Here is a 23,502-nt window from a genome sequence, read left to right as displayed (position 1 = left end):
GTACTCATTTATTTCCTCTGGATACTTACTTCCTAGTTTCAGTTTCTTGTGGGGTTTGGCATTTCCAACAAAGGCAACTTATACTTGGACCATCCTTTTTATACGGAGCATGAGAACTCAGGCCACGTGCATGGTCTTTCAAATTCGATATGTGGGGATGTTGGTAGATTCATTCGAGTGGAGATCTACTTTTTGTTCAATGGTTTCCGGACTGTGCGAGCCATTACTTGGGTTAATGTAGATTTTGCTTCTGATGAGTACCTAGCCACCAGCTGGGTTTCGCGACCCACTACGTTACAAGAAACTCCCGCTTCTCAGCTCCTGACAGCCATTTGCATGAAAAAACAAAGTTGTTACTTGAGAACTGACATTAAAGTTGTAAGTTCAACAACTGTAATTGTTGTAATTCATATTTATAGTCCTATGTTGCTGCTTACACATTCAAGAAGTTGCTTTATCTTCTTTAGACTTTCTCAAATTATTGAGTACAAGGATACGACGAGTTACAAAGTCGTAGTTCTCATCAAGTATACTCGCTGGATATATGATCGAGGCAAGATGTCTCCTAGTCAAGGGTATTTTTCTTTTACAACTACTTATGAATGTTGTGTGATTACAATTACTTATGGGGTCACTGTGTTTCTTATGTCCACATGGATCGCTGAATACGGTTATGCATCTATGTATAAGAATGTCTATTCGTTGACTGCAAGTGAAAACAATCGTAATGTTTGCGAACTGCTGGATGTGCCCAAGAGGACTGTCAACAGTACTATGCTCCTGGTATGGCAGGGGAAAACAAAGAGAGAAACATTTCTGTATTGTTTTTGTTGTGCCGTTTTTACTCTCAGAACAATCTTTGTAACGCTACTTCCATTCAGCACTTCAACTGTGTATACTCGTGGGTTTTGTCAGGTGCATCTTCATGCTGCAGTTAATCTACTGTCGCAACTATGGCATGATGCTGGGTACCTGAGATGGAAATTCAGATTGGTCACCACTACTTTATGGAGAATAGAAAATGGTACTAGTCCTACGGGTTATATCTGGTTAGTGTTTGACATAGGAAAAGTGCAGTTCACTAAGAAGGCACCTGATCTGTTTCTGAACCCGCATGCTGTGCTGACAAAGGAATGTCACTGGACAAATTTCATTTCAGATTTCAGGAAACTTCCAAAAAGCGGTGAGATGTTAACCAACTTCTATCTGCAGTGGCAACTTTGGTTGTTAGGACTACACCTGTGGCTATGGTACGTCATTTTTCTACCATACATGGAGTTTTTTGTTCATCTCTCAGCAGCTATGCGTCTTCTTACTGGTGCCAATTCTACTAGTGCTTCCCGAGCTGCGAACTTTATGATTCTGAACATGCTGACCCACGTTTGAATATCATGTTGTACCCGATATGATGAGAAGCGAACTTGGCAGCTTGATTCTCATCCTTGAGGACAAGGATGTTTCTAAGGAGTGGGGAATGTCATGTACCCGATATGATGAGAAGAGGGTGTCCCTTATCACATTCAGTGTCAATACTTAGTATTAGGCTTATTAGTAGTAAGTAGCTTATTATTAGGTGTCTTTAGTAATTGTGATAGTGGATCTAATGTAACTACCTGGGAGCTATTAAGCCGTTGGATTCTAGAATAGTGAGTGAGGGCTTTATAAGCTATTGGTAGTGAGTGAGGGATTTATAAGCTATTGGTCATGTAATGAATCTCTCAATCCAAAATTTAATCAAATTAATCGTTTATTCGATTTTAGGCTGTGTTCTTCGGATTAGAGATTGTTGCATATGCATGGAACAAGGTTAAGGTTTGTTCTACACAACTGTTGAGTACTCTGAACAAGGGAAGCATGTTGACCATCGTCAATCTGATCTATTGTCGAATTATCACATTGTATTTCTGTTTGACTGGAAAAAAATTAGTGTGATTGTGAAGAGAAGGTTCACAAGCACAGAAATATGTATACCACCAATACTGCAAATAAGAACATTGTTGGTTAGTACATTTACCATGTCACATATTGGTTTATGCCCCCAACATTTCCCAAAAACCATCAGAGCTTTCTTTGACACACGTTGAGCATGTTCTGAGAGTTATGGAAAGTTCTAATAAAATTGGAGACCCCCGGTCACATCTTGGTGCTTGCTCTAAATATTCTAATGATTCGAGAAAACCAATTAATACCACTGAGCTAGTATTTGGAAATGGACATTGGCCTATTGTCCACAAAAAAACACACATTCGAGTTCCTTATAATGTTTAGGGTACAAAAGTTGTGTATTTTGTAACATGTTTTTGTCCATTTTCCTAGCAGACAATTGTCAAAAACTTTTCAACTCAACCACCTTTAATCCATATGTTTTTACTTGTCTATATGCTGGATTTCCTTCTTGATCATTTAAGTATAAATGAAGTCTTTCTTTCCATCTATCTTCCGACTCCCATTTTAATTTGTTAATGGAAGTACATTTCTTCACATGGAATTCCCGTTAACATGTACGCATCTAACGGCATAACTCCTATTTAACAACATATTCATAATTATAATTTGTTGCATTTTATACAACTAAAAAAAAAATCTAAAAATTTAATAACAAGAAAAATACAAACTTACCATATTCAAAATCTTTGAAAAATAACATATTTGTAGTCTCTATAACTTGAACTATTGGAGTCATACAGTTTCTAGGTTGTATGTCATATAAACGCCATAAAGGATATCTCTGGACTCTTTCTTGAACATGAGGGAAAAGTAAATCGAACACCTTACGGAACTCAGACCACCCACTTCTTAGAGGGACTGAATTAACTCTTTCTGGATGGCCAGATATGTATACAGAGAGTACACCATCACCAGCTAGTTGTCTAACATGTTGAAACTCATATTCTTTATCCCGCACATAATTTAATCCACTGGCTAGGGTGCTAGTATATTTTTTTTTCTTTTTTTTCTTACTCATATTTAAAATGATAACTAAAGAATTTTGTTTAAGATACAGAAGAGAAGGTGTGAAGAGGAATGCGAGGATAGGCGTATGGTATTTATAGGTGTTATAAAGTCAACCGTTAGCGATATTAACATATGAGCGATATTACGAAAATAGCCATCGATAGAGTAAATAGACAATATTATCCGATAGAGATTGCTTAACTCTTTTACCATAATAGTGCAAGTTTGCCATGCCACCTGACAATTTTTTTTTTTTTTGCCACAGTGCATAGAATAGGCCTCTAGGGAGGGTAAGTTTCCGAAAAAAAGTGAAACTTGTTTTGAGGCATACTGAATTTTTTTGAGGCATGCTCATTCATTATCCCATCTAGGGTGGGTTTATAAGGGGTATCTAAAGGTAGTGCAATTACTTACATATCCTTAAACAATTTAAATTACTAGAGTGACCTTATCCTCAAAAACCTAAAATCAAAAATCAAAATAACCTTTAAACTTAAACATCTTGGACTCCAATTCAATCAAGCAAAAGAAACACGAATCGAAGTGAGCGATGCTGGAGTGCGAAATCCAAATCTCAATTGCTCTCAGATGTATTTTAGAATGTATTTGTAACAAACCCATCTTGTTTTTGATTGATTTTATTTTGTTTGATCGATAAAATATGATTTCAAAGATGAAATTATGGTTTTCAGAAGATCAGTTCGGCTGATCTTGGAATATCAATTTTGAGCCGAACCTAGTATATGATTTAGAGAAACACTATGTTCGGCTAATGCGGCTTTGCTAGATTTTGTTCGAATCAACCGAACCTAGCCTTGTTCTTCATTTTAAATTTTCAAAAGATCAGTTCGGCTGATCTTGCAATATCAATTTTGAGCCGAACCTAGTATATGATTTACAAAAACACTATGTTCGGCTGATGCGACTTTGCTAGATTTTGTTCTAATGAGCGGAACCTAAATTTGTCAGTTACAGAGTGAAATTCGGTTGATAACCTGTCAGCCGGACCTCTTTTTTTTTTTTGAAAAACTTGTCAGCTGAACCTAGGTATATTTTCAAAAACAGAGGTTCGGCTGACAAGTTATCAGCCGAACCGTTCATCTGGTCAGTAGATCTGGGTTTTAAAAATTCAATTTTTTGACAGATTCAACTTATAAAAAGAACATTAAACCTCGTATAGAAGTCTACCTCTGATTTGAATTACACATGTTGGTCACTTCTAATCACTAAAATCTCAAACCCAAGTTTTTTCACTCCTCCTCCACATCTTCTTCTTGTTCCTCTTAAAATCCCAACTCTCTCGCATAAATTTGATTTCTCTACTAATTTACCACTAATAATTTAATTTTTAATCAATCCTTAAAATTTCTAATTAATCAAATCTAAACATAATCATTAACACTAATTATGCAAGGGTAGTTATGCCATTATCAAAAAAGGTGGATAAAGGATGATGTTGTTTTTTATTTAGTGAACTATTTTTGGCATATATATGTATGCCTCAAAAAAAAAAAAAAATCAGTATCCCTCGAAACAGGTATCAAAAAGTCGCTCACCAAGCTGATTTCACATTTTTTGGACTGAGTTTGAAATTCACAGTTAAAAGTTAAAACCTTACATAAAGAGACTCGAACCCTAGGGTTTTCGTTCATCTCCAGTCACCACTCTCTACTCCTCTTCCCACCAAATTTATTTTCAAGTTTTCGAAAGTAGTTGGCAACCGGATTTGATCCTCGAAAATCCAAACCCTCGTCACATTTCTCTCCTTCTGTCTTTAGAAATCCCGTCGTCCCTTTCCCGCCAATCTAATGTTACAAGTTACAACTAACTTGAATGGATTTAAAACCACAGAGTTCCATTTCATGTTGGATTTTTTTATAGAGAAAGAGAGCAAAAGATGAATCAAGAAACGTATTTTCAATCAGCTTATCTTGTTGCTTCTCCATCGTATCCAAACTCAGTAGCTTGGTCTGATGAGAATTTGGTTGCTATTGCATCCGGACATCTTGTAACGATTCTGGTAAGTGTATTAAGTTATTTCGAAAGAAAGAAGGTTCTGATAATGTAAGTTTGAATTATCAGATATTTTTTTGAGAGAGAAAAAGAAATGATCTTTCTTTTTGAACTTCAGTTACTTCTGAATCGAGACAGGATGGTGTTCAATTTATGTTAACGATCTTCTCGAAATGTATGCATAGAGATTAGATCATATGATTGGCGATGCTGAAGGCAAATCTGGATATGTTTATATTGATTGTGAATTTTAAAATATGCTCTTCTCCAGAGCTATTTGTGAGGATTTTTGAAAACCAACCAACTTGCTTAGCAGTTAGCACTGTTTAATGTTTTTTTTTTTTGAAGCAGCACTGTTTAATGTTGTAAACCCTCAGTTTTATCTCTGATGAATTTGAATTTGAATTTAAATTGGTTATTATGACTCATGGATAGAACTCTTTTACAATCATATTATTTTTGATGATCCCGATTTAAGCTTCTTCTGAGTGGCTTTTGGAGTTACTGTTGGTAGGATGAAACTTTGGTAACTTTTGATCTCGATTCAATCTGTGGTAAAATATCTTCTGAAGATGCCTTTAGAAGTAATTAGCAATTTCTATGTTTTAAATTTATTTCGTAGAATCCGTCACGACTTAATGGACCTCGAGGACTTATTACGATTCCTGCAAGCAAGCCTTTTCCAATTGGTGTAGTTAATAAAGATGGTATGTTTGTAATTAAATCTGTGTTTTTATGCTCTTTTTATATGTTCTATCTTCCTTCCCAGGTTGCGAGACATAACAGTCCAGTCATCAGGAAATTCTTCACTATATAGATTTGTAGTTCCAATAATATTTCTCGTGCATAATCGTAATAGTACAATGTAAGTTGGCTTAACTTTAAGTACTATGTGGACAAAGAAATTACTATAACCTTATCTTTATATCAGGAAAAGGGTTCACCTTATAGCGGCTTCATTTTCGTTACAAAAGAAATGCAAAACAAGAAACTGAAAAGCATTATATCCGTTGAGTGCAGGACCTATTGGCCCTACATAAACACGCATTAGGATCAGCTTCCTTGGGTGCCTGTTGTTCCGAATCGGTTTTTGATTCCTTTGGTTTAAATAGTATTGCTCGTGTGTCATAGCTTATTTTTATCTTGTGTCTCGTAAGGCATCAGCTACTAGATTCTTAACACCTTTACTAAGCTAGCAACTCATAGGTTCCAGTCAAATTCATTGAGATTTTGGCTAAACCTTAATTTGAGGTAAGAAGCAGGGTATTGATCAGGCCAACATGTCCATTTAAAATTTGGTGTTTTTCCAAACTGGCTTATCCATCGTGTCCTTATTCATGCACATGTTCACTTGCCATGTCCCTGATTCATTTAAACACTCGAGCTGTTATCATGTTTAATCACAGCGCGTTTTGGAAGTTTTGGTACATCTGTCTTGGCTTATCGTCTTCATGTCTGTGTTTGATAATTCTGTATTATCCAGATCTGGTTACCAGCTGTTTATTGCCCACCTGTCTGTCACGTGATGCCCGGCTGTGTGTGCGATCACTATCATGGTCTCGTCTTGGACTGGCTCCTAATTCTGGGTACATTAACATGCATAACACTCTATGTGTATATTACTTAGGTTATCTTATGTTATCTTATGTCCATTTAAAGACTTCAATGTTAATTTGGTGTAGGTGCTTGCTCGCTGTTTGCACTACAGAAGGTCGTGTGAAGCTTTACCGCTCACCATGTTGGGAGTTTTGTGCTGAGTGGATAGAGGTATGCAATAAGGAAACTCTAACTGATGTATGGGTTCTTGGGTGGAGATCTGGTAGGGATCAGCCAAACTTCTGGATGAATGGTTTTCTTCATAAAGGGCTACAGTTTATGACAACAGTCTTTTCTATGATTCCGTTTGTAGGTTAAAGACATTTCCGATTTGTTGTTTGATTATCTAATAAGTATCAACTATGGAGAGGTTAGCATGCCCTTCACTAAACCGTTTCCAGTCAATTCTTTTAGTTTTTAACTATGAATGTGTATTTTCAATTATATTTCACGCTAGTTTGATCTCTTATTGTGGAACAATTTGAAGTTGTTTTTACTATGAACCAGACAATTTTCACCCTTATTGCCATCTTATTTAAGCTAACGATTTTTAGGAACAAGCAGTCGAAAATGACATAGTGACGGGATCTTGCAATGATCTGCAGAACTCTCGGGTCAGTAAGAAGCGTAAGGGGAAAATGTAAACCTTCAAATTCATCCTATCCTGTATATCTGTTAGATTTTAATTGCCTTAATAAGTATGTTTGGTGCTGTTGTCATTTACCTTTCTCTAGCATTGCTTTTATCATTATCATAAACTCAACGTTTCAAGAATTTGTCTTTAGTACTGTGAACTTTTGAATTTTGCTTTTTGAAAAACATGGTGCAGTACTAGTCCAGGAGATTTGGGTGATCAACTTTCATTTGATTTGACAAAGAAGGATGAGAACGGTGGCTGTACACATAGTGCGAAACTATATACTACATGCACAGAGTTGGCCTGCTTCCCATGCTCCTTATTGAAAAAGCGATCGTCTGTAGAGGTTGCTAGTAGTATTAGTGGTTGGGGTTGAATGCTTATGGAACAAATTTGTTGTCGTTCCTTATGTTTGATACATCTGCGTTGTGTAGGTTCTTGTACAGAATGGGGATCAACGTATTTGGGTTGGCGGTGTAATAAAGCGCGTGGTAAAAGCAAAAGCTCTTGTTCTGTTTCGGGAAAAAATGAAATATGGTAAACTTGTTCTTTTAAAAGTTAATCTTCAAAGGCACGACGATTATCATAATGTGGTTCTTGTGGCTTTTACTTTTCAGAAAAGCAAGATGAATGGGTAGAACTGATCGGCGGACATGATAGTGTCCTCATTGGTAATACACCTAATAAGAATACCTCATCTCTCAGAATTCGTCCCTCTATGGATGTTGGTAATCTTCCAGAAGAAATTGCTTTGGTACAAAGTAATGATGTGGAAGGAATTCTCAGTATTGGGAAAAATGTAGAAGCTTGGACGAATGAGAGGTAAACCTATTTGTTTCTGATTGAAAATTGGGTCATTCATTTCTTATTAAGATGTATGGTGACACTCTCTTGAATCTTAATCGAGCAATTTCTTGTAAGCTGTATTTGATTATGCTGTTAAAATCAGTATTTCTCCTGAACCTCTTACAATGCCATTGTTTCTGTGTGTAACTTGTTCATGTGTATCCCTTAACACCTGTTTGAGTATTTTCTATATAATGCCAAACATACAATTTGTGTTGAAAAATGGCAACGAGTTGACTCTTAGAAAAAAAGAAGTAGCTGCATTAAGTAAGAATTGGGTGAAACTGGGGTTTGCTAATCCCTCGTTAAAGAGGAAACAGTGCAGATGGAATGACGCCACAATTTGACTCGCGGGTCGAGTATGATAAATTGCAGTGATTTTTAAATTATCTCGTGAAAGATATATTTTGTAAATAACTTCACATACTCGTGTTATTCATCCATATGAAAATATTATTTACTGTTCGTAACCTTCTACAGGTATCAAACCATAGTTAACTATGGATATTTTTCTTTTCAATCTTAATTAAAATTATGCCTCTTCAATTTGTAAAAAGGCCTGGCACTCATGTAAGCCGTTTTTGTTGTATGGTTTGATTTCCATTGGACTAATGAGACTGAAATTTCTGTGCATTGACCATTCCAATTGTTTATCTGCGTTACGGGGCAGCAAGAGTTTCTTATAATAAATTTATTGGCAGGTGGGTGGAGGGTTTATTTATGGGATTTAATGCATATAACCTAACAGGGGCAGCAAGAGTTTCTTATAATAATGGCAATAACCTAACAGTGAAACTTTCGGGTAAGTTTTGAACCAAATGATCGATGGAAACTCCAGTTACTGCATATATTGGCTTAAAGAGAAAAATCAAGATATAAGCTGTTCAAATGCCGCCATATCAAATATGCTATATGCTGTCTCTACATTGACCACATTTAGCATTCTCCTTCAGCGGTATTTGCTTAATTACAATTAGTTGTGGTCCTCATAGCAGGCTTCGTTGATTTACTCACTCAACTTCAGTTTGGCTGATCACCTCTTTCAAGTTGGTTCATGTTCATAGATTCTTTATCCAGGCTAGCTACATGAATTAAGCTTGGAACTAGTGCATGCCAATAGCAGTTTATTCAGGACTAGCCATCAGGAGGTCCCGAATCACCATGTTTTTGTGTCTTCGACTTTTTAATGTCCAAAGCTTTAGTTGTGAACATGTTACAGAAATATTTAGCTGTTTGTGGTACCCATGTAACTACACCAATACACAAGAAGAGGCCGAGAAATACTTATCATATTTATATGCTTATCATAGGCCGAGAAATATTTATATTTATACTTATCATATAAATATACAAATATTTATATATTTATATGTTTGTGAATATAAATACTTATATGCTTCTCCTACCGTGCCTGTGAGTCATGATGGTATGTTGCTAATTTGTTCACTTTCAACACAGGTGATGCAGACTGTGTTGAGTTAAACACTATGTCAGTTAGAATGGCGCCGGTATGGAACGGTGAAATTAAATCATGGCAAGTTACTGTTGTCAAGATTGAGTCAAGTAATCGACAGTTGTTGGAGGTGTTCCCTATCATCTCTTTTCTTGTTTTATTCTATAGAGATGGGATACACTACACACTTTGTGGTAGCAGACCTTTTGTGGATTTCAGATGGAGATGATCCAGGGGCAGATGTAATGTTCACAACGTTTTTGCTCCCTGTTTTTCCAGTGAACTTTTTATGTCCTAGTCGGGCTAATATCCGGATTAGATGGTCTGTGTTATGAGTGAAACATCTTCACTTGAACACGAACCCTGGATCATCACATGTGACTCATAAGAGTCAGAAATTTTGTGGTGGACATCCTTTTTATTTTTTATTTTTTTTATGATAAAAGATAATAACTAGGTAATTTCTTTCATATGTCATTTGAACCGTGTATATATTAGACTATAATACCTTAATAATTCATGTTTTATTTATTTGTCACTGTACAGATAGTTGAGGTGGAACCTCAAAAGGTCATAGAGAAGTCTCTCAAGAGTACACGAGGAAGTGGCACTTGTTCATTGTTAAGTGCAGAGAAATATGCTTCTCGCAGTTCGATGTTGTCATCTGTTATTGTTGTCTGGTCACCAACCCTGCATTTATCATCTGGAATTTATCCAAATTCTCAAATTAGACCATCCAATGACTGTGCTATACTAGCTGTTGGAGGGAAGATGGGTAAAATTTATTTCTGGAGAATACATGAACCTCTTTGCTATTCTGTTGAGCAAAGTACGGATTCTGTTGATGCCGTCCTTGGTGGACTCATTCAGGCTCATAAGACATGGATCACCGCAATCTGCTGGGAACTTTCTGCTGAAGCTTTAGAACACCAGGTTCTTTTAGTCACTGGGAGTTCTGATGGAAGGTGAATTATTTATTCTCTTTCTCTTTTTCATATACCCACATCCCAATAGTTATATTATGTGGAAAGTAGTTAAACACCTAGTGCTTTAAAACATAAAACCTCTTTAACTGAACCACTGGTACTTTGGTAGTAAACTAAATCACAACGCTTTCACTAAAGTATAATCTAGTGCAGTGTTGTTTCAGTGAAATGGTTTCCTCTTTTTTTGGCATAGCTGCTTATATAATGTGGGAAACAATAGCACACATAGGGACTTGGAAGATTGACCCCGTTTAACAGAAATACTTGTTAGTGTACCAAATCACAATGCTTTTGCTGGAGGTATAATCTAGTTCGTACTTTTAATAGTGTAAGAATTTGGCTGGGTGATACTGAAGCAATGCTCACTTCTTCAGAAGTCAATTCTGCTCCATTTTCCTTGCTGAAAGAGGTGAGATGAAATTTTTTCTGCTCGTTTCATTTCATTTCATGTTAGTTACAATTACTTGCTAATTAATATGTTTTTTCTGTAAATTTTTTAACTTTTATAGGTAACGGCAGCTGCTCCTTCTCCAGTATCAGTTCTTTCATTGACTTCAAGGTCCACAGGCAAGATGTCATTAGCAGTTGGGAGAGGCTCTGGAAAATTGGAATTGTGGATCTGTCACACAACTAATTGCAAATTTCAGTTTGCTGGCTTATACAATGCACATGGTCAAGTGGTAAGTTATTCGCCCCGTGTTTGGTCTTATCTGTACGATTTTTATATAATGGCACCTATCAGCATAGAACCACGTTATTTCAGTTGCTTTAAGGTTACCATACATTTTATTAGAGGTTTTCATTTTCTGATGATGTCTGGCCTGTTCTTGAACACATTCCAGGTAACAGGTCTAGCTTGGGCCTTTGATGGTTGTTGTTTGTACAGCTGTGGCCAGGTAATTAATTAGCTCCGAGTTCAATTTTTTGTCAATATCCAGCAGTGATGATGACAATCTAAAGTTATACAGCTCTGAGAAACAGCGGAGACGAATTGAACCCTTCTCATTGAACCCTAAATCAGTTATTTGAGTGTAAAAGACTTTCAGTTTAAAGACTTCCATAAGGTCTTGAATTTATACTTTCCTTCAGTTATGGTGGGTACCTCTGAAACACTGTTACTGAAAATAAAAATTAACCCTTACGCAGTAAAAGAAAAAATCACATAGTTTACTTGAACAGTTCATTATTTCCATCATCTGGAGATGATAAAAAGTAGCAACAGAAGAGCACATGCCACTTCATGTGCAGCTCCACTTTTGCATTTCATACGATGGAGATGTGGGAACATTATTAATAAACTATTGGATGGCAACTACTATCTTTTTCCCGATATGCTGTAAACAGATAAAATGATAGCTAGTTCTCTCTTTATTTACATTTTCTTTAATTTCTAGCCTGCCCTTTGGCTAAGTTCCCCCTGGTAGATGTTTATCTTCATGTTACTCGGTTGAATATATATTTTAAACCATGTTTTCCATCGGGAAATTTTCCACATTCTGATTGATAGTTTATTGTTTGCTGGTGATAATAAATAGGATAACACTATACATTGCTGGATTTTACATGGATGCACTCTCCACAAGGCTCCAATTCCTTCAAATGCTCTTGGTCCCTGGCCTTCTACTGATGTATGATATAATTCGTCTCAGTTTTCTTGTGTTTATATCAGTTCTAGTTTTGATGACAAAAACAAAATCTTTTCTACAGCTTCCTCACGTGTCCGATTCATGCTTTGGTTTAGCAGTTTCCCCTGGAAACTTGGTGTTTGTTGTGGTAAGTTATTTACCTTTTGAACAAATGTTTTCGAGCTTTATTGTCTATAACACCTAGTAGGAATTACATTCTTTGTTGCTCACTTGATAGTTTATCAGCACACATCCTATTTTTGGGTCCCTAGCTGTTAATGGGACCAGGTTAAATTACTCAACCTATAATATTTTGAAGAAATTCACAAAGTGACAACTCAGAACTTGATTTCTGCAACCGTAACTTTTATCATTCGACCCTAGGAATCCAGAATCAACTAATAATTTACTTGGTCCTCCCAGGCTCGTGGCTTTAATAGTGCTCTTTTGAATCCAATGTATCAGGCAAGGTAATAGTTTTTTCTAATGATTTAATCTTGTCGAAAAGGTTCAGGGGTTTGTGTAGCGTACTTAAGCTTTTTCATGTCTCTGTTTAGTCAAACACTTGAAACTTAATTAGCGGCAAAAACTCTTTTCCCCTCCAGGACTCAGAAGGCAGCTGTAGAGTTCTTTTGGGTTGGTGGGCAGCACCTTGAAGTTTTATCTGATGTAAATGAAGGGTTCAAAACCGAACCTTGTCCTGGTCTGTCGCAGAGGGAAATGATGTTTTGGGAGTCTAACATATTATTATCTCTTAATCAGTATGATAACCTAGATAAACCACTAGTTCTCTGGGATGTCATAACAGCATTATCAGCTCTAAAGAAGTCCACACCAAAATTTGCAGAAAAGATTCTAGTAAAATGGCTGTCAAGTTGGTTTTTGGACTCCAATCTTGGCTTTTCCATTGACAAGATCTTGTTACATGCTCGGGATTCTTTGTCTGAAATACATTCCCGCCATATTCACCTCCTCAACATTTCTGCCGACAGTTGATGCTATCTGAACTGAAGGTGGATACACTTAATAAAAAGGATGGGTCGGAAGAGTTGGGTATTGCTGAAAATGAGAACCTTAAGTTGTGGTTTCTCTTGCTTACTAGCAATGAAAGACAATTAGGAGAAAGGCTTGTCACATTTAGTTTCACAACTGTACTGAGTCTTGCTTCTTTGTCCCCCACAAATAATTCTAATGTTAAATATTGGGTGCCACATGGAGTTGCACAGATGGAACAATGGGTAGCAATCGATCAAAAAAAGATCCGTCTTGCATCTGAAGTAAGCAAGCTGAACAAGAGGTACACCTTCTATTTGGTTTTGAATTGTTTCGATGCTGTTTACATTGTCTCTTTCTTACAAGTCTCAAGCATTTCTTACAAGTCTCCAGCATTTAAGAGTCTTTGGAATTGTTTTTTTCTAGAAAGGAAGTCTGGATTTTGTTAGTGTAGGATTTTTAAATGACAACCCAGAAATAATAACATAAGGAAGAGGAGAGAAAAACCACAACATCATTATATTTTATTGAAATCTGAAGGGGCTGTCACAGAAGGCTAATCGCCTGTCTGCAAAAAGCATATCAATAAAGATGTTTTCTCACTCCTAAAAATTGCAACTCTCCCTCTGTCCCTCCGGCTGTGGTTTGAAATCTTGCATTGAGAATGGAAGTGTCTAGGCATTTGTATACTGCTCTCAAAATTGTTAAGGGGTCTTGCACCATCTTTATTTGAGTCTCAATAAGTGTCTTACCTTTTTTGTAACAGCAAGCTCCATTCGGTTTCTGAATATGTTACAAAGGAGCGATGCAACTTTTGTCCTGCTCCAGTTCCATTTGAATCTCCAGAAGTTTATTCGTGTGCTGGTTCAAAGACCAGTGATGGAGTACATGATCGCCACAAGCTATCGCGCTGTGCGGCTTCAATGCAGGTTTGTCCAACCACTCCATTGTGGTTGTGTGTTTGTTGTTGTAGGTGGGTCTGGAAACTACCACCTCAAACTTTGTTTACTATGCGTGGATACCCTTCATGTCTGAATTCTCTAGAGGAAACACAAGTATCTTGAAAACCCTTTTGTCCGTTTTGTGGGATTTTATTGCAGAGACTGCAACCTGAGTTTTTACTCTCACCATCCCCTGTGTAACTACATTATATTCATATATTATGTACTATAGCCTATATTTAATAAAATTTTGTTAGATTTTTAGCAGATAAATACATATGGAATGTGGTTTATATTCAGATGGCTACGGCAATTCCTGTGAAGACTGGTATATCTGACTCATTTTCGGACAGTGATAAATGGGCAAATCTAACTAGTGAGACCCGTTTTTTGTATAAACTAATGATCCCTCTGTCCTAAATTAGATAAGCTAGTTGGTTTAAAATTTTGTCCCAAAATAGACAGAGTTATTTCACTAATCAAGGGGATATTTCTAAAACTACCCTTTTAATTGATTATTGTTACTACAAGAAATATGTATAATTTGATAGTCATGTTTATATTTGTTGCGTAAGTGTTTAAAATGTTTTTCAGCGGTATAAAGTTTACGAAAAACCGTGGTATAGTTTAAGAGATAAATCATTTCTAAATTTTACTAGTTATTATCCATAAGAGTATAATTGTAAAAAAACACTTAAATGTACTTCATTTTCCTCTTCCTTAAAAATTGCAAACTACAACTAGCTCATCTAATTCGGGGCGGAGGGAGTAATTTCTTTTGAGTTAAATGAGGCCCGTTTTTATTAAAATAATCCGATAAATCTATTAAATATATGGCTCCTGCGCCGTTCCTGACAAATTTTTGTCCCAAAGTGGATAATATATCTTTTACCCCTGTTGATGGTGGATTTTCAACAAAGGTCAAAACCGTAAAATCATGATACTGCATATTTCTGACACGGCTTCAGGGATCCATGTGACGATTCGTGTTTTACGAAGTATGATGCATATGTCGCTCGAATGGCCTCTCCGGAGCGTTCGACACCGGGCATTTCATCATAGTCTTTATGTAGAATAACGTAATTGGACGGTTCTCCGTAAGATTGAGAGCTTAACGCCTTCAGGATGTCGGTGACACTCACTGTTCCCTGACTACATAGAGGAATTCGCCTCTACATAGAAGAACGATTGGGTGGTTCTTGATGTGATTTGTAGATAGTGGTAAAAGTGGTTCGATTCTCAGACTTGCGAAGGATATTAATTAGACTTAAATTCTAATATTAAAATAGAAAACTCACTAAAAATTATAGCAAACTCAATCAAAGTTGATATCAATATTAAAAGAACACCGAGGCTAAGATTCCACTATTTTCCAAGTTCAAAGTGATTTAATCTAATATTTATATTGCAACAAGTAGATTCTCAAAATAACAAGTGTAAATCCGAAGCATAGAACATCAAAAACCTAGGTCCAAGCATGCTCTATCAAAAGAAATAACAATTGCTTAACAAGAATCATTCAAATAATTTTTACTCAAGGCAAAACAATCATAAAAATAATTGCGATAAATAAATAAATAAGAATATACCACTTTTTGTTGGAAAAATAGCTTCCTCTATCGCCTCAGAAATGGGGTTTAGCTCCTCATATTAACCACTTGCTCAAAATACATGTTTGTTGCTCAAAAGTTGATTAAAAAGAAGAGAAGGTATAAAACAGTGTGTTTGTAACGAATATAATTGTTACGAACCACTGTTACAAAGTATCCTAACACAGAACTGTTGCGAACTCTAAATAATTGTTACAGAAATTGTGACAAAGTGATTGAATTTGAAAGAAAAGGCCACGGATTCTGCGACTGTCTCTTACTGTTGTTCTGTGTTCTTCTTCTTCCTCTCGCCTGTATCTCTGCAACTTGGTGTTTTTATGCTCTGCTATGTTCTAAACTTCCTCAAAGTGTACGTAGGTCTTCTATGAGCTATCCCAACTCCTTTTATAGCCCACAGGTCGATTGAACTTCAAGAAATCTTCGGCTATTCTTATCTTTCCTCCACCTCAAGTCTCGGGATTTCTTTCCCTGCCAAGCTTCTTTACGAGGTTCTGTGAGTTGTAAACTTCTCAAATAAGGTAAGATAAAGTCCCAAATATAGTTAACCTCTCCAGAATCTCGCCAACTCCCATATATATAACCAGAAAGTCCGATAATAACTTCACTTCCCTGTTTCGCTCAAACCGAAGATTTGTCACTGTTTTATCGAATCTAAAGCTCATACCAATCCTTTTTTGACTCATCAAATAAATTCCAATCCATCTCCACGTCAAACTCCGACTAAATCTCCTCCTAGTCATCAACAGAACTTTGATAAACATCCAGCTCCTCTGTTTCGCTCCAACATGGTTTTTCAGCCCAAAATACTTGATCCAAACATACACACCAACCCTGTTATGATTTAAGAAGTCCAGCCCAACAAAAATATGCAGCTGAATCACTCCAAATCCGATTCATGAAATCTCAACAGTCCCGTGAAACTCCACACCTCTGATTTCTTCTTCCGGCTTATCTAGCCCAACTCATTCGATCAAATCGCACCTACCAGCCCTGTTTAGTCATAATAGGATATATTCAATCCAAAGAGCCCATTGAATCCGCCCAAAACTCCAGCAAAATCTCGCCTGAAAATTCCGCTGCAAAACTGAATTTGAATTTAGTTTTTCCCACCAAAATTCTGGTGAAGATAAAGGATTCCCCCTATCCAGAGTAGGGGTGTAGATAGCAGCTCTCTTGGGGGTGCCATGGGGTGCCCCTTATCCAATCTGTGGGTGCCAATATCATTTCCTCCAGGTGCTTTAGACAACTTTTCGAGCCGATTTTTCCAAAAATGTTTATTGGCCAAAAATACCTACACACACATAAAACACCATAATAAGTACAAAAATGAGCTCTAACAATATATAGAATCGAGACAAATTAGACACAAAAATGTGTCTATCAAATACCCCCAAACCTATTATTTGCTAGTCCTCGAGAAAAAATAAAATAAAATCCTAACTCACTGTCGCAGACATCATCGATTGCATTTAGCGTATGCAATAAGCCTTTAAACCCCTAGGTGTACCTAGTGGCCGAGTTATAGTCTCGGGAAGGCTTACCATAGGTATACCCACAAAACCTTTACTCCAGATCCTAGCTATCTACGCAGAACCTTGGAAGGCACTAAAGAATCTCCTTGGTTGGCATACTTATTGACTACATGAGGAAGTACCCTGATGTGAAATTCCAATTGTTGTACACGAGTTTGCACTCAAGCATACTAAAATTCATATATAAGTGACAGAGCTCTACTCAGATAATCGCACTATGACATCAATATCCGGAGTCAAAACTAATCACATGGATAGATCAAGAAGATGGGTTTAGAGAAAAACATAGATGGTTTTGATGTTTACTAGGTGAACGGTGTTTCTCATATCTGTCTGAAGGCCTCTGCCAAAATGAACCTATCCTAATGGACTGAGATACTAGTCTGACTAATATCAACACACTGGCATATACAAGGGAACCAGTGATTGATAATCCTAACTCTAGGTCAACACACTGGCACATACAAGGGTACCAGCGGTCGACTTTATTGAATTTATTCCGGTTGGTCTGATAGTCTGGTCTCAGTTTCTTTTTTTTTCTCTCTTGTTTTTTTTTCAACTTTTTTTTTTGTATCTCAATCACTCTAATTCACCCTACCATTGGTAAAAACTTGAATCGTGAGCCCCAGCTAATCACTTAGAGAAACATAGTTTATAAACAAAATAAAATAAAAACAGAAGTGAAAAGGACTCAACGAGATATGGTGAAACTATCATGTTATTTCTAACACCTGAGCTCTGTGCTTTTATGAATAGACTCTTTAGATGTTGCCATCTAGTCAGATTGGTTCCTAAACTCCTGCAACCAAAATGCTTCCATCCACTTAGATTGGTTAGTGCCATCCTTAATAGGCATAAATTTCTAGGCTCTGGAGTTTAATTATGCAACTAAAAAGTAACAAAAAGTTCTACCCCACCCCCAAACTTAAATATAACATTGTCCTCAATGTTTCTAATTAAAGAACAGTACCAAAAATATAAGTAACATGAGGAAATAGTAAAGAGAAAAGTTGGAAAGATAGTACCTGGGTGAAGTGTAACCAAAAACCTACAAAAATAATATACAACATACAAAATTGCCTCGATGGTCAATCAAGGTAAACAGGGTCCTCTAGAGGGACCTCCTCAACATCACCTGTAGGAAAAGGCTCCAAAAAGGGCTTCAATCGCTGACCATTAACCTTCGAAGAACTACTACCATCTGGTGTCTCAATCTCAACAACGCCGTGAGAAAAAACAGTACGGACCACAAAAGGACCGGTCCACCGAGAGCGCAACTTCCCGGGGAATAGATGCAAACAAGTTTCATACAGAAGAACTTTTTGACCTGGAGAAAATGACTTTCGTAAAATATTCCTATAATGCACAAGTTTCATTTTTTTCTTATACTCCTTAGCACTATCGTATGCATCTCTACGAATCTCGTCCAACTCATTGAGCTGGAGCTTTCTTTGAGCTCCTGCCTTGTCAAGTGAAAAGTTTAAGTTCTTAATAGCCCAATAGGCTCGATGCTCTAACTCAACAGGCAGGTGACATGCCTTGCCAAACACTAAACGATAAGGTGACATTCCAATGGGTGTCTTAAACGCAGTACGGTAAGCCCATAAGGCATCAGTAAGCCTCGACGACCAGTCTTTCCTATTTGGATTAACTGTTTTCTCTAGAATACGTTTAATTTCCCTATTGGAAACCTCTACCTGACCACTAGTCTGAGGGTGATATGGGGTTGCTACTTTATGGGTAATACCGTATTTTTTCATTAAAAGAGCAAACGGTCTATTACAAAAGTGTGAACCTCCATCACTAATTATAGCTCGCGGCGTACCAAAACGTGTAAGTATATTCTCTTTCAAAAACTGGACTACGACCCTGTGGTCATTCGTTTTACACGGAACCGCCTCAACCCACTTAGACACATAGTCTACACGACAAGTATGTAAAGATAACCAAACGAAATAGGAAATGGACCCATAAAATCAATGCCCCACACATCAAAGACCTCAATCACTAAAATAGGGTTCAAAGGCATCATATTTCTACGGGAAATGGTTCCTAACTTCTGGCAACGCTCACAAGAAACACAATGACTATGGGAATCTTTAAACAACGAAGGCCAGATAAAATCCACACTGCAAAATCTTAGCAGCAGTCTTCTTAGCACTAAAATGACCCCCACATGCATGTTCATGACAAAAGGAGATAATACTAGACTGGTCACTCTCAGATACACATCTCCTAATAATCTGGTCCGGACAATACTTAAACAGATAAGGATCGTCCCAAAAGAAATGCTTAACCTCGGCTAAAAACCTAGAACGATCTTGCTTACCCCAATGTTGAGGTTCGACCAGTAACAAACAATAATTCACTATATTTGCATACCAAGGTGATTGGGAAACAGAGAACAATTGTTCATCAGGAAACTATCCCTTATAGGAAGGGAATCACTAGGGGAACTAACAACTAGCCTAGACAAGTGGTCTGCTACTACATTTCTGCACCCTTTTTGTCTCTAATGTCTGGAAAATTCTGTAACAAGGATCCATCTAATCAATCTAGGTTTGGTATCCTTAGATAAAAGGTATTTCAAAGCAGCATGATCAGTATAGATTACGATCTTAGAACCTAATATAGGACCTAAACTTATCCAAGGCAAACACGATGGCTAAAATTCCTTCTCGGTAGTTGTATAGTTCATTTGGGCATCATTCAGAGTTTTGCTAGCATAATAAATCACATGAGTAATTTGTTTTCTCGTTGTCCTAAACGACGCCTATAGCATAATCTGAAGAATCACACATAATCTCAAAGGGTAGGTTCCAGTTAGGTGCCTGGACTATCGGGGCAGTAGTGAGTAAAGTTTTAAGCTTCTCAAAAGCCTCTAAACAAGCATCATCAAAGACAAACTTAACATCTTTTGCAAGCAAATTGCAAAGAGGTCTAGAAATCAAGCTAAAATCCTTAATGAATCGACGGTAAAAACCTGCATGCCCTAGGAATGACCTAATATCTTTTACGGTTTTTGGGACCTGTAAAGTCTTAATAAGGTCAACTTTGGCTTTGTCTACCTCTATACCCTTTGAAGAGACGATGTGCCCTAAACAATTCCTGATTTAACCATGAAATGGCATTTTTCCCAATTAAGCACTAAATTTTTTTCCTTACACCTAGTCAACACTAATGTCAAATGATGCAAGCACTCATCGAAAGATGAACCAAACACTGAAAAATCATCCATAAAGACCTCTAAGAACCGTTCTACCATATCAGAAAATATGCTCATCATACAACGCTGAAAAGTTGCAGGGGCATTACATAGCCCGAAAGGCATGCGTCTATACGCAAAGGTACCAAAGGGACAGGTAAAAGTGGTTTTCTCTTGGTCTTCTGGGGCAATAACGATCTGATTATAACCGGAGTAGCCATCTAAGAAGCAATAGTGACTATGTCCAGCTAATCGCTCTAGCATTTGGTCGATAAAAGGAAGGGGAAAGTGATCCTTCCTTGTGACCTTGTTCAATTTCCTATAGTCAATACAACACGCCATCCCGTGGTCACTCGGGTTGGGATTAATTCATTATTATCATTCTGGACTACAGTGATACCTGATTTCTTGGGGACAACCTGAACAGGGCTGACCCACTTACTGTCTGAAATTGGGTAAATAATACCCGCATCTAACAACTTAAGCACCTCTTTTCGAACTACCTCTTTCATGTTAGGGTTCAGTCGACGTTGCATCTCCCTAGAAGGTTTGGAGTCTTCCTCTAAATGAATCTGATGCATACACACAGTAGGACTTATACCCTTAATGTCTGCTATAGTCCACCCTAAAGCTTCCTTATTGTCTTGAAGTACATTTACTAGCCTACTTTCCTGATCACTATCCAAATGGAAGCTACAATCACAGGTAAAGTCTCAGATGGGCCTAAAAACACATACTTTAGAGTATCGGGTAGTGGTTTAAGGTCCAACTTTGGGGGCTCTTCTAAAGAAGGAATTAGGGTAGTCTCAGAAACTGGTAACGGTTCGAACCTAGCTTTCCATCTATCAGTGTCTAACACAGGGGTAGAATCTAATAGAGCATTCACCTGTTCAATAGTGCTATCGTCGTCAAAATCTAAACCAAAATGGGATAGACAACTTTCTAATGGGTCTTCAGACAAATGTTTGGTAATGACTCCTGAACTAAGGCTTCTATCATGTTCACCTCTTCAACACATGTGTCATCTAGCTCATGAGGTTGCTTACTGACATTAAAAATGTTCATCTCCATAGTCATATTACCAAAAGATAAACTCATCACACCATTTCGACAGTTAATGATCGCATTAGACGTAGCTAAAAATGGGCGACCTAAAATCACAGGTATCTGGTTCTCTGGGTCAGGGACAGGTTGGGTATCTAGGACCACGAAATCCACTGGATAAATAAACTTGTCGACCTCAATAAGAACATCCTCGATAACACCTCGAGGGATTTTAACAGACCTATCAGCTAACTGCAGTGTCATCTGAGTAGGTTTCATTTCACCAAGTCCTAGCTGTAAGTATACATGGAATGGCAGTAAGTTCACACTGGCTCCTAAGTCAAGTAAAGCTTTTTCTACCCGGAAGTTACCTATTGTGCAAGCAATGGTAGGAGAACCTGGGTCTTTGTACTTTGGAGTTGTGGTGTTCTGAATGATTGAACTTACGTGACTAGCTAAAAAGGCTTTCTTATGGACGCTAAGTTTTCGCTTTCGCGTACACATATCCTTAAGGAACTTGGCATAAGCAGGAATTTGCCTAATTGCATCTAATAAGGGAAGGTTTATGGTAACTTGCTTAAAAACCTCCACTATGTCATTAAAGTTTCTTTTTTGTTGGTACTAATAGCTGAGGAAATGGGGCTCTAGGCTAAAATCAGACCTTTCAGGAACCGAATTCACATCATCAGAAACTTTATCAGTCTCTCAGCTACTGGTCCTGAGAGGTGAGATCCTGAGGGGTGAACTACAGTATGTTCACTATCGGGCATGGTTACCTTATTGTCTACAACTCTACCACTTCTAAGGGTTCTAAACATTCAATTGATTCGATGGTTTTGCACCTAATTCATGAACTCCTCTAGGGTTGGGTTGTGTTTGACTAGGAAACTTACCTTTTTCTCTCAAAGAATCACTTATCAGACCAACCTGGGTTTTTAACTCGGAAATAGCCTGACTATTTTCTTGTCCTATCCTGTTACTAGCTTGTAGACTCTGTTCTACGGATAACTGAATTTTGCAGTTTGCTGAGTTAACAAGGCGAGAGATTCCTCTAAACTTAGGATTTTCTTATCTGACTGATTCTGAAACTGAGCTAGTCCTGAAGGATTCTTAGTATAGCCAAAACCTGGGGGAGCATTAGAATTACTAAACTGACCTTGACTTTGGCCCTTAGACCACGAAAGGTTCGGATGGTTTCTCCAACCAGGATTATAGGTTTCTGAATATGGGTCAATCTTTTGACGGTTATCAAATCTAGTGTTATTATAAAGAGCATTGGCTTGCTCTTCAATATTCTGGCCTTCCCAAAAAGGCTCCACTCTACCACTAGTCTGGCCCACTTCTAAGGCTTCTAACCTTTTTGCTATAGCAGCAATTTTGGCATCTGATTCATAGCCTCCTTCTACCCTATTAACGTTTCCTCTACTTAAAAGAATTGTTTTCTGGGGTGCCCTACTATTTTCCCATTGCTGGGTTTTTTCGGCGATTTCATTAAAAAATTCCATCGCCGCATCAACAGTTTGGTTTTCAAATCCACCAGTGCATAGAGACTCAACCATGGTCGTTGTGGAATAATCTAAACCCTCATAAAGGATCTGAACTAGCCTAACCTTTTCTAAACCATGATGAGGACACTGGGATAATAAATCATTGAACCTTTCCAAATACCTATATAAAGATTCTCCCTCTTGTTGTGAAAATGTGCATATTTGCGTCCTAATAGACGATGTTTTGTGCCTAGGGAAAAACTTATTGAAAAAGGCAGATGTAAGTTGTTCATATGTCTCAATTGACTCGGAGTCCAAACTATACAGCCACGACTTGGCCTTATCTTTCAGGGAAAATGGGAATAACCTAAGTTTCAAAGCATCATCATCTAAGCCTCTAATTCTTAGAGTACTACAAATTTCCTCAAAATCCCTAACATGGTAATAAGGGTTTTCATTTTCTTTCCCTAAAAAGATTGGGAGCATCTGTAAGGTCCCAGGTTTCAGTTCATAGGGTGCCTCCGTTTCAGCTAACTTAATACACGAAGGACGAGTAGTCCTAGTTGGATTCAACAAAGC

At 37.4% G+C, this 23,502-nt stretch overlaps 1 protein-coding gene and 2 pseudogenes across 1 annotated transcript; all 3 read left to right on the top strand.

Annotated features, from left to right (window-relative positions):
- Positions 1–301: 301 nt before the first annotated feature.
- Positions 302–1,743, top strand: LOC113301585. The gene is made up of 2 exons (XM_026550362.1): positions 302–783; positions 916–1,743. Exons 1-2 carry the CDS (start codon positions 337–339, stop codon positions 1,384–1,386), a joined length of 918 nt encoding a protein of 305 aa, XP_026406147.1. The 5' UTR covers positions 302–336; the 3' UTR covers positions 1,387–1,743.
- Positions 1,744–4,545: 2,802 nt separating this feature from the next.
- On the top strand, positions 4,546–14,311 carry LOC113301583 (annotated as a pseudogene).
- Positions 14,312–23,053: 8,742 nt separating this feature from the next.
- LOC113307176 lies at positions 23,054–23,153 on the top strand (annotated as a pseudogene).
- Positions 23,154–23,502: the final 349 nt, after the last annotated feature.

This window comes from Papaver somniferum, chromosome 8 (genome assembly GCF_003573695.1).
Source record: "Papaver somniferum cultivar HN1 chromosome 8, ASM357369v1, whole genome shotgun sequence".
NCBI lineage: Eukaryota > Viridiplantae > Streptophyta > Magnoliopsida > Ranunculales > Papaveraceae > Papaver > Papaver somniferum.
The sequence above is the reverse complement of the archived record's forward strand: the minus strand, read 5'-3'. Positions and strand labels throughout refer to the sequence as shown.